The sequence below is a fragment of the Lepisma saccharinum genome, chromosome 6 (genome assembly GCF_977018435.1).
Source record: "Lepisma saccharinum chromosome 6, izLepSacc3.1, whole genome shotgun sequence".
Classification (NCBI taxonomy): domain Eukaryota; kingdom Metazoa; phylum Arthropoda; class Insecta; order Zygentoma; family Lepismatidae; genus Lepisma; species Lepisma saccharinum.
In genome coordinates, this window is record NC_139234.1 from 9,560,924 (window position 1) to 9,573,546 (window position 12,623).

A 12,623-nucleotide genomic window follows, 5' to 3' on the forward strand; every position below is an offset into this window, starting at 1 on the left:
ATGCTTCAAATGCATTGATCGGAAGTAGGGTGCTACTGTAGCTGGCTACAAAATTTGTAGCAGTAGCTGTAACGGCTCTACATTTTGTGTAGCAAAGATTTTGCTACAGCTACTTTTCTTCTGTGCATTTCGAGGAAAATTTTGAATGTGACCACAGCATAAAAAAAAAAATCTACAATAACGCTAACTTTTGCAGGAGGTTCATAAAGGCAAAGTCTATTAAATGGAAATAACGTAGCTATAATCTAGATTACAAATATTTTGATATTGCAGATATCTGCTTAATTTATTTCATTAGTATAGAATAAATCTAATATCCAGATAACTAAACTGAACTGGCATGACATGTATATTCTGGCTAACAGCTACGTTTTCATCACTGTTTTGGGGAGAAACATGCCTAGTTTGCGGCGGCTCTGAAAAAAAGAAAGCCTCATTTGCGCCACCCCAGCAACAAATCCATGGTGTAAGAGAAGGTAAATGTCATTATTTACTATGTAAGAGACATCTTGCAGTGCAGAAATGAGCGATCAATTGATGCACAATAACAATGCTGTAGTGACTGCATTCAATGGCTCAGTACGTTAACAGCATTGATCATTGTTAGTACATAAGATTTCACCACCAAGAAATTATTGTTACAAGAATGATAGACATACACTTTCTGGAATTACTATTATTTTCATCATAATATTTGTTCACAAATTTTAAAATTGCAATATGTTTAGAACACTCAGGTTTACACATCAGTTTCATATTTTTATGATGATGTAAAAAGTATGTACGAGTTATTGACTTTTCTGCAGAAACGATAATTTTTCTTTAGTTAACAGTATCCAAATGAATGTGTTTCTTCTACTTTTACGTTGCTTTTCTGTAAATTTTGAGTCATGACAATGAGGATGAATGGTTTATTTTGTTATTCTGTTATTTAGAGTCGCTTTCTGCCAATTTTGGCTAATTGTGAGAATGATAAAGAATGATGAGCAGTGTGGGGAATGGAGGAGCAGGAGGATCCATCCTCCAAACTAGGCAGTTTTCCTAGTTTTTGTCTTGAGTCCAATTTATGCACAGATAAGCTAATCAAGACTGGATCCGAATCACTAGTGCCTTTACCAGGTATCGAACCTGGGGCCCTTTGATTACAAGGTGACAAATTTTCCACTGTCTCTTCAGGGAAGCATTCCACAGGAAACTTATGTAAAGCATCGCTCCACCTGTTGCTCATTTAACTATACCAAGGAATCATCCCCCAGCTATATGCAATGTTAAAGCAAACATCTAACGAATTACTGGAATTAAGATAATAAATAACCAATCTATTTTCCAGTAAGTATAACTATTTACTTGGGGCTTCTTTTGAATATACATGTGCTGGTTTCAAATTGTTTTTTTTTTTATGCAGAAGTGGCACCAAAGTAGTGCACATGAGTAGCGTAGCGAGCTACTTTTTGGTAAATGTAGCTTCCTGATCACTGTTCACATGACAACTTATTGATGCAAGCCACTTACACAACCTATTTTTCACGATATAATTCCTAATAAATTAATACTTTCTTAGTCTAAAATTCACAAAATTAGTCTCTGTAAACTAAAAAGTATTTCCAGTATTCTAAATACATTCTTTGTCCTCCTGTGCAAGTTGTAATACTCATTAAACAGTCCAAACCATGGCCAAAAATACATAAACAAAAGTTTAAGCTCATTCTTGTGTTGAAAAAGTAGGTAATATGAAGGAGGACATTAGCATACCATTGCCATATTCGAAGTATGGTCATTGTTTTCCAAAAGGGAAGCATATTTTAAGATATGTTGCAAGAAAATCAAGGAATATTTGCAATAGAGCAAGTTTTTAATACTGTGACTGCCAGTAAGTTGTAGTGAATATTGAGTTGAAAAAGTACACCTATATGCATTTGCTGCATTCGTTATGGTGCAAAAATTGGTGGTTTGTTGGATATTTATTTTAAAATTCTGGGCAGAGATATGTTCAAGGTTACACTATGTATGCTATGGGCACAGAAAATGGCTTTTTAAAAAGTAGAATATGCAAATGGACAAAGCCATAAGAAAATCTTCTAAAATGATCAGGCCAATACCTGTTGCATCTATTCTGTAGTGTTTTTAACTGCTCTTCCCATGATGCATACAAGCAGTAAAATACTTGCAGAAACTCAAGTTGTACATATTGTAAATGCTAAGAAAGCATGCATATTCATGCTCATTCTGGGCCAGGGTTCAATGTTTTGTTTAGGAAACATGGTTTGTCCGCAGTATTAATTAGGGCTGTGTTAGATGAATTAGTATACTAATGTCCTTGTAGTCAAATTGTTTACTCACTACGTAATGTGATGTAGAAGTATTGGGTGTAAAATATCTGAATAACCCAAGTCATAACTATGTATGTGAAGAACACCACATTTTCTCCAGCCACAAATACAGGCCACGCCCTCAACAACAGGGTTGCAATTCGCGAATATCGAAAATGTCAGTGTATGGGAAAATGCATGTTTTCTCGTAGAAGAAGGTAAGTAAACTAAGATTACACACATACGTAATGTATATATGATTAATTGTAACAAATAATATGTCAGTATAGTACAAAAGACTGTAAATAAATGAATATTTCCTCCAACCACTCCTTTGCGACCCAGTTACAAATGACCATTTCAGGTACAATGAAAGCTTGGAAGTTTCATTTCATGATTTTAAAATAAAGAATAAACATCAAGGAACACATCCAAAGAAAGTTCAAACCGTGACTTACCACAAGTAAGAAAGATATACGCCGCCAAAAAAACACTGCCAGTATTTGTGGCTGGAGAAAATGTGGCGTTTTTCACATACGTGTCATAACTATTCAGTTTTGGTAGAAATTTTGTTTATTTGATAAAGAATCCGTGTCAGATTTAGTAGGCTTATTAAAGGAGATATGTGGTTTAACAGGCTTAATAAACAATTTGCTTTAATTTTTAATCAAAATAGTGAAGAACAAGAATTTGTACAGTACAATACAATGTTTGAAAGAATTTGGTAATTTGTGTGTGTGCCTTTTGTGTGGTGGTAAGCAACAGTATGCTGTTCCTTTTTTTTCTTTTTTTCATACTGAGGTAATACTTGTGTTAATTAATGAAGTGCAGGTGAATATATACAAACGTACAATCATGTAGGGATATACTGCAGTATTTTCATTACCCCTTGTAATTAACTTTGCATCAATATTGTTGGTATCACCAAAGCAAAGTGACTCATGAAGGGTATTTGAACTTTTTTCTCAAAGAAAAAAATGTCCCCTGCACATTCATATTTGCTTCTTCCAATTCAGTTTTAACAACATATTTAAATTTATAATAATTTTGATGCTCAGCTTACATCCACATTCCTTCAAATTGTAAATTCTGGGGGAAATTTTCTGCTTCCTTTAACCCAATGAATGCTGTTTTCAAGGTCACTGTCGCCGGACCCTGTGGCCGAGTGGTTAGCACATACCGCTACGATGCCAAGGGTCCCGGGTTCGAATCCCGCTCGGGCTTGGTTGTTTGTGAATGTCCATTCATCATTCATCCCAATCTTCGCAAATTAGCCAAGTTGCACAAAATGCGAAGTAAAATAAACTAAATCAATCAATCAATCAAGGTCACTGTAGAACAGCTATGTCGTCAGTTATGTACTGTCTACTGGCATTTGTTCTTTCTTATATTTATTGTCTACTGTTGCAAATAAATTATTATGTAATTTAGACATCCTCAAGAAATTTAGATAGACATGTAGGAATTTACAAAACCAAAGGTAATATTCCACTTATAATAACAATTGACATAAAATTATACATTATTTTTCTGAAAGTTGATGATGAATTGTTTTGACTTGACCATTGTAGTTTTTTTTTTTTTTTTTTTAATATTTACAAACACTTCAGTGAGTTTGGGCAGGCGCGGAGCGTCCATGTAAGCCGTGTAAGCCGGGCTTACACTTTATTAATTCTAGTAAAATGTATGTAATTATATGGCAAAATTCGTAAAAACTTCAAAGTTTATCTCGGCCTGATACCAGTCTTCGAGATCCTGTTTGTTAGATTGCAACACTTCACACCAGATGGCACATGAGAACTCCCGCCTTTTGCTTGGGGAAAGTTGTAAGCCGTCTGAATGTTGCCTTACAAATTTCTGACCGCGAAGGAGCAGTGCCTACCGTCGCCCACCGTATCTGGAAGGAGAAGAACAGGGAATATAGGGAGAAGAGCGCGTCGAAACCCTAGGTGTGTAAACCTACGGGCAGAGGCTTACAGCAGCGTTGCAAACCTCATGTTTAGAAAAAGTGTTGTTCATGGACGTCCGCAGTATTTCTTTCCACCAGGGAGGATTAAGCAAAGTATTTTTTCAGGGGTTGGGGTAAACTAGGTATATTTCCCTTCTCAAAATATACTAATTCAATTTGAAGTTAACATTTTTCTGCAACGCCCTTACAATAATTAACAATTTGATGTGACTGAAATGAAATTATATGTGTGAAAATGGTTGACATTCATTTTTCAGGAAGTGCCTCCTCCCCTTGCCCCTTCTGGACATCCATGGTGTCGTTTAAACTCCGAAATTATGCTACATACTACTAAATTGTTCTGGGATTTTCATATTATAAATATTAATTTATAACAAAAACAAATATAAATTTGAATGGTTCAAGCAACGACATAGGTTCCACGTTATGTGAAAAGTTTGAGAAAATTCAACCTCAACGAAAAGCGGCCCTGTTGTTTTATTTATATCTCCAACTTACAAACGACTTTTTAAACTTGTGCGAGATTTAGCACCATTATGCTTGAGTTGGCTTCACTGAATACGCGGCAGCGAGACACAGGTCCTGCAAGAGGAGGGGATCCAGCGTTGTCGGGTATGAATGGTTGACTGCAAAGGAAATTTGAGCCGGTGGTGCTTCAAGGAGGTTTTTTTTTCCAGGAACAGGGAATTCTGAAGCAAAAAACTAACAGGAAGGGGAAAAAGGAGAAACCTAGAAATGAGCGGGATACGTAAAAACTAGATACACATTGATGTGCTAAATTCTTGTTTCTGTTTTTCGCTTGTAGGAGAGCATAAACATTAGACATATTAAGACACTGTTTTCCGTTTATGTATGAACTCAGCTGGTAATAATTGAGCTAAAAAGTGAAATAAATAAGTAAATAAATAAATAAATGTTAATGAAAACTGAAGATTGAACCAATTTTACAAATTTCATGTCAAATGTGAACCAAATATTATTAATTACATAGTCCGTGATTCAAAAACTCTTCGAACAACGTACGAAAAGCCTGCTTCTGATCTTTTAGGTGCTAGATTTGCTTTTACACTATCCTAAGAAAACACTTACATGTCCTTTGATAGAAATTTCTGGATATATCCCTACAATTTGTGAGCATTTATTTTATATTTTATATTGTATTTTTTTTTTTTTTTTTTACTAAATATAGGGAATTTTAAGGCAAGAGAGGAAATTTATTTATATCCGAAAGGGATATTCCCCTCACAGTCCGAAAGATCACTGCTTTGAGCAGTGACCGATTTTGGATCTGGTTTCTTTTTGTTTTCCCCTTCTTGCTGTGTGTTTGTTAAAGTATCGAGATATTGCTTTTGCGAATTCCATCTATTGAAAAGCGGACTGTCGTCCCTGTGCTGTGGTGTAATACAGTAGTGAAGTGCATTATGGAATAAAATGAGTGTGATTGTGCGGTGGGGTGGAGAACTTGTTGAAGACGCCGTTGTCCAGCAAGGATTTTGCTGCCAAGAAGAAACTTGTGGATATAGGTAGGCCCACCCCTTCCTTCTCTAGCAGACATAATAACAGAAACGAAAAATAAAGTGCGCCGATTTTGCGATTAATGATACGGAGCTGATACTTGGTTATGCGGTTGTAAAAAGTATTCAGCACTTTTCTGTTTCCTTCTGTTTTCGTTTGTTTATTATTATTATTATTATTAATTTTATCTAACTTTGCATATTTTTTATCGTTACGTTACTCATTGTGATAGGAATAACACTGACTTAATTATCAGATATCCAGAATTTTTAATTTGGTGAAAAATTCCAGGGAAGTGTTCTGAAAAATTGGGGGGGGGGGGGCGGGGGTCGATGTGTGTGGATAAATCACTAACCATGTCAGCCTAAAAATAAGCACAACGGGAAATAGCCTTCGTCATGCTAGGCTTACACTGTTGGAAAGGTCACGCTCCGCCACTGAGTTTGGGTATTGCCAACGTAGGATCACATAATACAATGTGCTACCGTGAGGGTGGAGACTGAGCAAGTCTCGTAAATCTTGGTGTATAAAAAACCTAGAAGCATGGGTTACAGTCCAAGCAACACTATACTAAAACAATTAGGTGAGTGGTAGGTACTTTGCAACTCTCAGTGCCTTGTATAAACTTGGAAATAACTTTTTCATTCCTGGATATAACAAACTAAATATTCTGAAGGGGGTGCAGTGAGTCAACGACCCCAAGATGTGAGTAGATTGCCAATATTTTTAATGTTCATGGTTTATTGCAGGTGGTGCCTGTTGTGTTGAAAGCAGTGTGTGTCAAATTCAGAAGATGGTGAAGCGAAGGAAGATGGCGACCGGGAGCCGGTTGAAGGTGGAGGTGAAAGAAGAGAAGTCTCCTTCCAGTGAGTCCTTTCTCTTGTAATGTTCTTTTATTAACACTGCTTCACAAACTTTTGTGAAATTGATCAGATATTGTGCTGTTTTTGGTGCTGTTTGTCAAGTTTATGAGTATATATATATATATATATATATATATATATATATATATATATATATATTTAATAGTAATTCATTACCATGCAATGATAACTGATCAATTTATGAATAGGCCTCCATGATGAAGTAGTGGTAACACTGTCACCTTGATGGAGGTACATTGCATGGTGGTTCGGATGCTACTTTAAACTGTAGACCCAGTTCAAATTAGCATACCTGTACATGAAGTAGACTTAAAACATTTTATACATACTATTTGCCATATCAGACCACAACATTCAACAAACTTTCTTTTACAACAAAATATATAATCCACAGGCCACAGTTTTCCTGGAAAAAATTCTGCATTGTATGCCATACTTATAATAATAATAATAATAATAATAAGAAACTGCACTAGATGCAAGTTTTCTAACCTAACATAACATGCTGCCATCATAGATCACATTGCCATTTACAAGGAAGAAAATGTATATAGCAATAAAAGTATTTTTAATTTCTTGACACTGAAAACCTATAATTTGATACCAAACATGATGTACTTTTTTTTTAATTTGTGACCAAAACTTAATTATATAAACCAATCAGTCATTTTGAAAGTAATAGACGATAATACTGTATTCCCTAGAATTTGAATAAGATACCAATTTACTATGTTAATCCACTACTCCAGTTAACAAAATTCTTTCAAGGGCAGGGTGGCTTCTCACCGGGAATTGTGCATGAATTATTGGCTCTGGAAATTTTCTCTGTAGACGTGAAAAATTGCAACTTTTATTAATCCAAACCTCATTGAATTTATACATATTTATAAATGTCCTGAGGCAAGTGTTTCACCGTTTAGCTTTTATTTTTATCAAGGATGGAAAAGAAATCAGGTGGAAATAAAACAATATTCTCTCCATCCATTTACTTTGTTAATGTCCTTTGGAGAACAATCTGTCTGACAGATGGAAGATTATTGCAAGATATATCTTGAAGTTGATTAAGTAAATTTGAATTTGAAATTTTTATACAATTAACAATTTTTCATAGATTACCGTAGTATATCCTGTAATATTTGTGACTTGTGTTTGTAGATGTATTTCGAGTGTAAGTATTTGATAAATTAAATATTTTTGTACCATTTAATTGAATTATACATTTTTGGATACACTGCAATCACACAGACTCTTTATATTTTAATATATTTAATACAAAATACATACGTAAGGTTGAAATATAGAAAACATCTGCTTGTGCCCTTGAATTTATTGAAATTTCGCCTTGAAAACCAGGAATTATACTTGAATTTTAGCATTGTCCTAGAGTGGCTACCCTGCGATAGGTGTTGAATACTTCTGTTACAAAAAAAAGTCCTCTATACAAAATCTTCAAATTCAAAATGAACCTCCCCCCCCCCCCAAACAAAATGTAAGAATCCACTAAAATAATTTGTAATCAACTTATTGTTGAGCATTGTAATATTGGATGTATGAAAACCAACTGTTTGTACAATTAAATATGTAGTCTGATATCTGTGTTAACATAGCCTAAACTCTGATATCGGGCATGGTTTTCCAATTCTCTTCACATGAGTACTTTTCTTAGTATTTTCAAAAACACTCCTCCAGTCTTGGTTAAATCCTAGTCAAGTTCAATTGTGTACTGCTCCTATGTGTTTACATGAGTAGGTTACACAGGTGAAGTCTGGTGCTCTTAACATCATAATGATGCTCCTATATCTTACATGTAAGAATTTTTAGGTTTGATTGCTGTAGTATTTCCTTGCTTCACGTAATAGCAATGTACTTGTCCAACTTTCTTTTTGCAACATAATACTCCCAAGTTAATATTCTGTGCATTTTTAAATGGCATAAAATTACATTATCTAGGTTTCAAACTTAACTTCCAAGGACTTCCCGGTGGTACAGTGGTAATTTGCCACCTTGCACAGTTAGTTAGATCCAACTTTAAACTGTAGGTCCAATCCCGATTAGCCTGTCTTTGCATAAAGTGGACTTAAAAAGAAAATCAACTCAACTTCCAGTATTCCAAACATCTTCACCATCCTCCTGTACAGCTTGTAAAGATCATTACAGCGTTGGAACTCAGGCTGAATGGGTTTGTTCCTGCTTGTAATCATGATTCTTCCTCCATCTAAGATAATGTAAAAAGGCATTGTGGGAATTTTTTAAATCTGATCTGACAGTTTATTAATAAGATATACAACGAGAGTAGCCAGTAATGGTGGACAAGATATCCCAGGCAACGATGTGGCCACTGGTGGAACCCTTCTAAATTTCTCTTTTATTTTGGTTATTTTACATCGCTTTTCTACCCCTTTGGTTAATTGTAATGATGAGGATGTCACACGAATGGATGACATAGTCAATGCGACAAACACAATGAACGTCCATGCCCATATGCTTTGGTATTTATATATATGCGAGGATCATGGGCACAAACATGATTAAGCATACTGGATGCACAATCAGTCCGTGGAAAGTATTTGTTCCTCCGGAGTCCATGTTAACCCTATTAATAATTGGAAGATTTGGAAATAGTTTTCAGATAAATGGGGTATCTTGTATTTTTGTTATTTAGCCAGTTTTGGCTAATCGCAAGAATGAGTGTGAGTGATAATATGATGAAATTCGTGCATATTCTCAAAGAGCATCTATGCCAACAGTAGGATTTGAGCATGTGAACTTTGGTGGCGAGCTGAAAGTCAATCACTTAACGTGCTTGCCCACCAAGCCCAACAATGAGCTGACTATCAACATGAATAGTACTGCAAGTCACAAGCATGTCTGCTGGACACAACATCATTATCTTGCTGCTTTTTTTGGGTTGAAACCTTACAGTTCTCTTTCATTGTAAGCAGATCATCCAGCAATTTCCGCAAACAGTTTTTATTTGACTGAAGTGGTTAAGTCTCATTATCTCTGTGCTGTGGATGAAGTTCGATGCTTTGATCAAGTTTCTTTGCAGTTTTTCTGAAGGAGTTTGCCACAATGATCGCATTTAATGAATTTAACTTTGCTGGGATTTCTTTTCACCTGACTATGTCTCTGGCATTCCTGTACCTGAAAGTTTATTGCTGCTGCAAGCTATGTCTTCCAGGGTAAGATCTATCCACTCATGACCATTTCCTTGAGGTCCATTTTTTTCTTGCCGTCAGGTTTCCGAACAAGGAGACTTATTATCCTTTTCCATGTATGCTTCATGGCCTATCCAACAAATTAATCTTGATTTAATTAATCCAATAATGTCTGGGGATGAATTTAGATTATGCTGTCCAGTATTATGCACTCTTGTCCACTCACCTGCTTTTTCATCTGTTTTAAGTACAATATATCTTTCTTGAAATGTAAGTTCCTCTTTTAGTGTAAGGGACCATGTTTCACATCCAAACAAAGGTACCGTTTTATGTTTTTAACCTGTAGATTATTTGATATTATGCAGCATGATATATTTAGTGGGTCTACAGGACATGCAAAGAGCCCTTGCATGAAGAAAACTAAATTAATAACCAATGCTAATAATAGTTTTTCTTGTATGTACGCATTGCTTGCATGATAAAATTATTTTCCTGTAGTTTACGGTTATTACAAGCATAAGAAAAACAGTTTTTTTTTTTGTGACGTTTCAGGAGAACACACGCTCCTTTCATCAGACATTTATTTTCATTTTGACTAAAGATACAGTTATAACAATGGTTAGTAATTTTTAAACAAAAAGAATCTGTTATATAATGGATGTTGTCAATGTTACATTGTTGTAATATAGCAACTTAACTGTGAAAAAAAACAGTCTATTTTATTTTTATTTTAGATTTTTTAAAATTATGAATCCCAAATATCATCAGGTAATTCAAATTCATCATTGTTTTCACAAAGTCTCTTGATGTTTTCTGTTACATTAAATTTTAAAGATGGTGGCTTACTCCATTTGTGAAAAAGAAAACTCCACACTGGATCTATGTTACCATTTTCATTATTTAATTTATTCCAGTGTTCTTCTGCAATGAACGAGGCTTCCCAGACATTCAACTCTGTGTTTCCCGTTAATCTTTTTAAAACCCTTCTCTTTTTAATCAAATGCTTCTCTTCGATGATATGAGTTGACAAACCTGTTCTTGGGTTTAGATTTATAATGTCCAAATCGTGTTCGTGCCATCTTATTGCCATTTTCCTTGCTGTTTGTCCCACATAATCTTTTAAACATGAACAACTTATATTATATATTCCTGTGGTTTCCACATCTGGTAGCGAGTTCCTCATTTTGAATTCATTAAATGTACATTCCAAACTTCTTGGTGATTTAAAAACAATTTTGAAATTAAAACTTCTAAAAATTTTTGCAATTTTATGTGAGAATCCCTTGTGGAATGGAATGCACACAAATTTCTTTTCAACAGATTTTTCATCTTTGTCTGTATTTCTCTTTTCCTTTAGTTTTCTTGCGACTTGTTTTTTGATTTGGTTTATTCTGTTAGTGTGAAAGCCATTTTCTTTTGCTATATTAAAGAGCCTTTCTTCTTCATTTTTGATATCCTCATTATTAGAACATAGTCTTTGTGCTCTCAGGAAAAAATTTAAAAATATGTTATCCATTGTTATACGCGAATGTTCTGATTTGGCATGGATGTATTTTTCCCCCGCTAATTTTTTTCTATGGACTGATGTTTGAATTGTTGAGTCAGTTGTCTTAATTTGCAGATCAAGGAAAGAAATTACATTGTTATTCATGGGTTCGCAAGTGAATTTTATGCGACGATGTGATTCATTTAACGATTTAAATACGTCCATGATGGTGTTCTCATTTTTAGCAATAATTAGCACATCATCTACATATCTGATGTAGAGTTTGATATCCGCACCTATCGCATTAACAATTGGAGATTCTATGTAATGAAGGAAAATGCTGGAGATGATTCCGGATACTGGGTTTCCCATTGATAGACCATTACTTTGCTGATAGATTTTGCCATCAAATATAAAGTAATTGTAATTTGCACATACAGTAAACCATCGAACCATTTCCCATGATTCTACTGGGTTAACCTTCATCTCAATAAGCCATCTGTGTAATGCATCTGTGGCACCTTCTATTGGGACACTAGGATATAAATTTTCAACATCAAAACTTGCAATACGATACTCACTATTCCAAACAATATTTTTTAGTTTCTGTTTCACTTCATATGCATTTTTAACACTGAATGGTGTTTGTTGTTTAATTATAGCAAGTCTTTCAACTAAATATTTGGATAGTTTGTATGCAGGATGTGTGAAAGTTGCAATGATGGGTCGTATTGGAGTTCCCGGTTTGTGAGTTTTTGGTAGTCCAAAGGCAATCGGCAGGGTTGAATTTTTGACAATGAGTTTTTTCTTCATTTCTCTTGGTATCGTGATACTGCTTTCAATTACTTTCTTTACCTCATTTATTATTTTAGTTATAGGGTTTCGAGAGGTTTCTGTGAAATTGTTTAATTTGAAACATTCTTCCATTTTTTCTTTATAGTCCTTAATTCGGATAAGGACAGGTTTATTTTCCTTGTCCGATTTTATTAAGAAAATGTCGTTTTCTTTCAACCAGATCTTGAAACCATGAACTTTTTTTCCCAACCTTATATGCTCTTTCTCCCGTTCTGTGTATTTTGGACCTCTGTTAGTTCTTCTGTTGTATTCAAAACTTAAACGTTCATCAAGAGCATCATGTGTGAGACTTCGTAATTTTCTTTTTTCCTCCTCATCATCTAAGAAATTCAGTGCTTTCTCTATTGAAATCACGAAATCTTCCTTGTGTATATAAGCACTACCAACTGAAAATTTCATTCCGAATTGAAAAATTTCTATATACTCATCAGGTACCTCAATATCCGT

At 34.7% G+C, this 12,623-nt stretch overlaps 2 protein-coding genes across 3 annotated transcripts in view; one reads left to right on the forward strand and one right to left on the reverse strand.

Annotated features, from left to right (window-relative positions):
* LOC145988549 (facilitated trehalose transporter Tret1-like) overlaps nucleotides 1–12,623 on the reverse strand; it is a 96,595-nt gene that overhangs the window by 16,757 nt on the left and 67,215 nt on the right. The window lies entirely within an intron of this gene.
* Nucleotides 1–12,623, forward strand: part of mip40 (Myb-interacting protein 40) — a 128,388-nt gene that overhangs the window by 1,108 nt on the left and 114,657 nt on the right. The window contains exon 2 of the mRNA XM_083123483.1: nucleotides 6,543–6,659. Within this exon, the coding sequence (XP_082979609.1) occupies nucleotides 6,587–6,659 (73 nt within the window). The 5' untranslated portion in view covers nucleotides 6,543–6,586. The remainder of the gene's footprint in view (nucleotides 1–6,542; nucleotides 6,660–12,623) is intronic.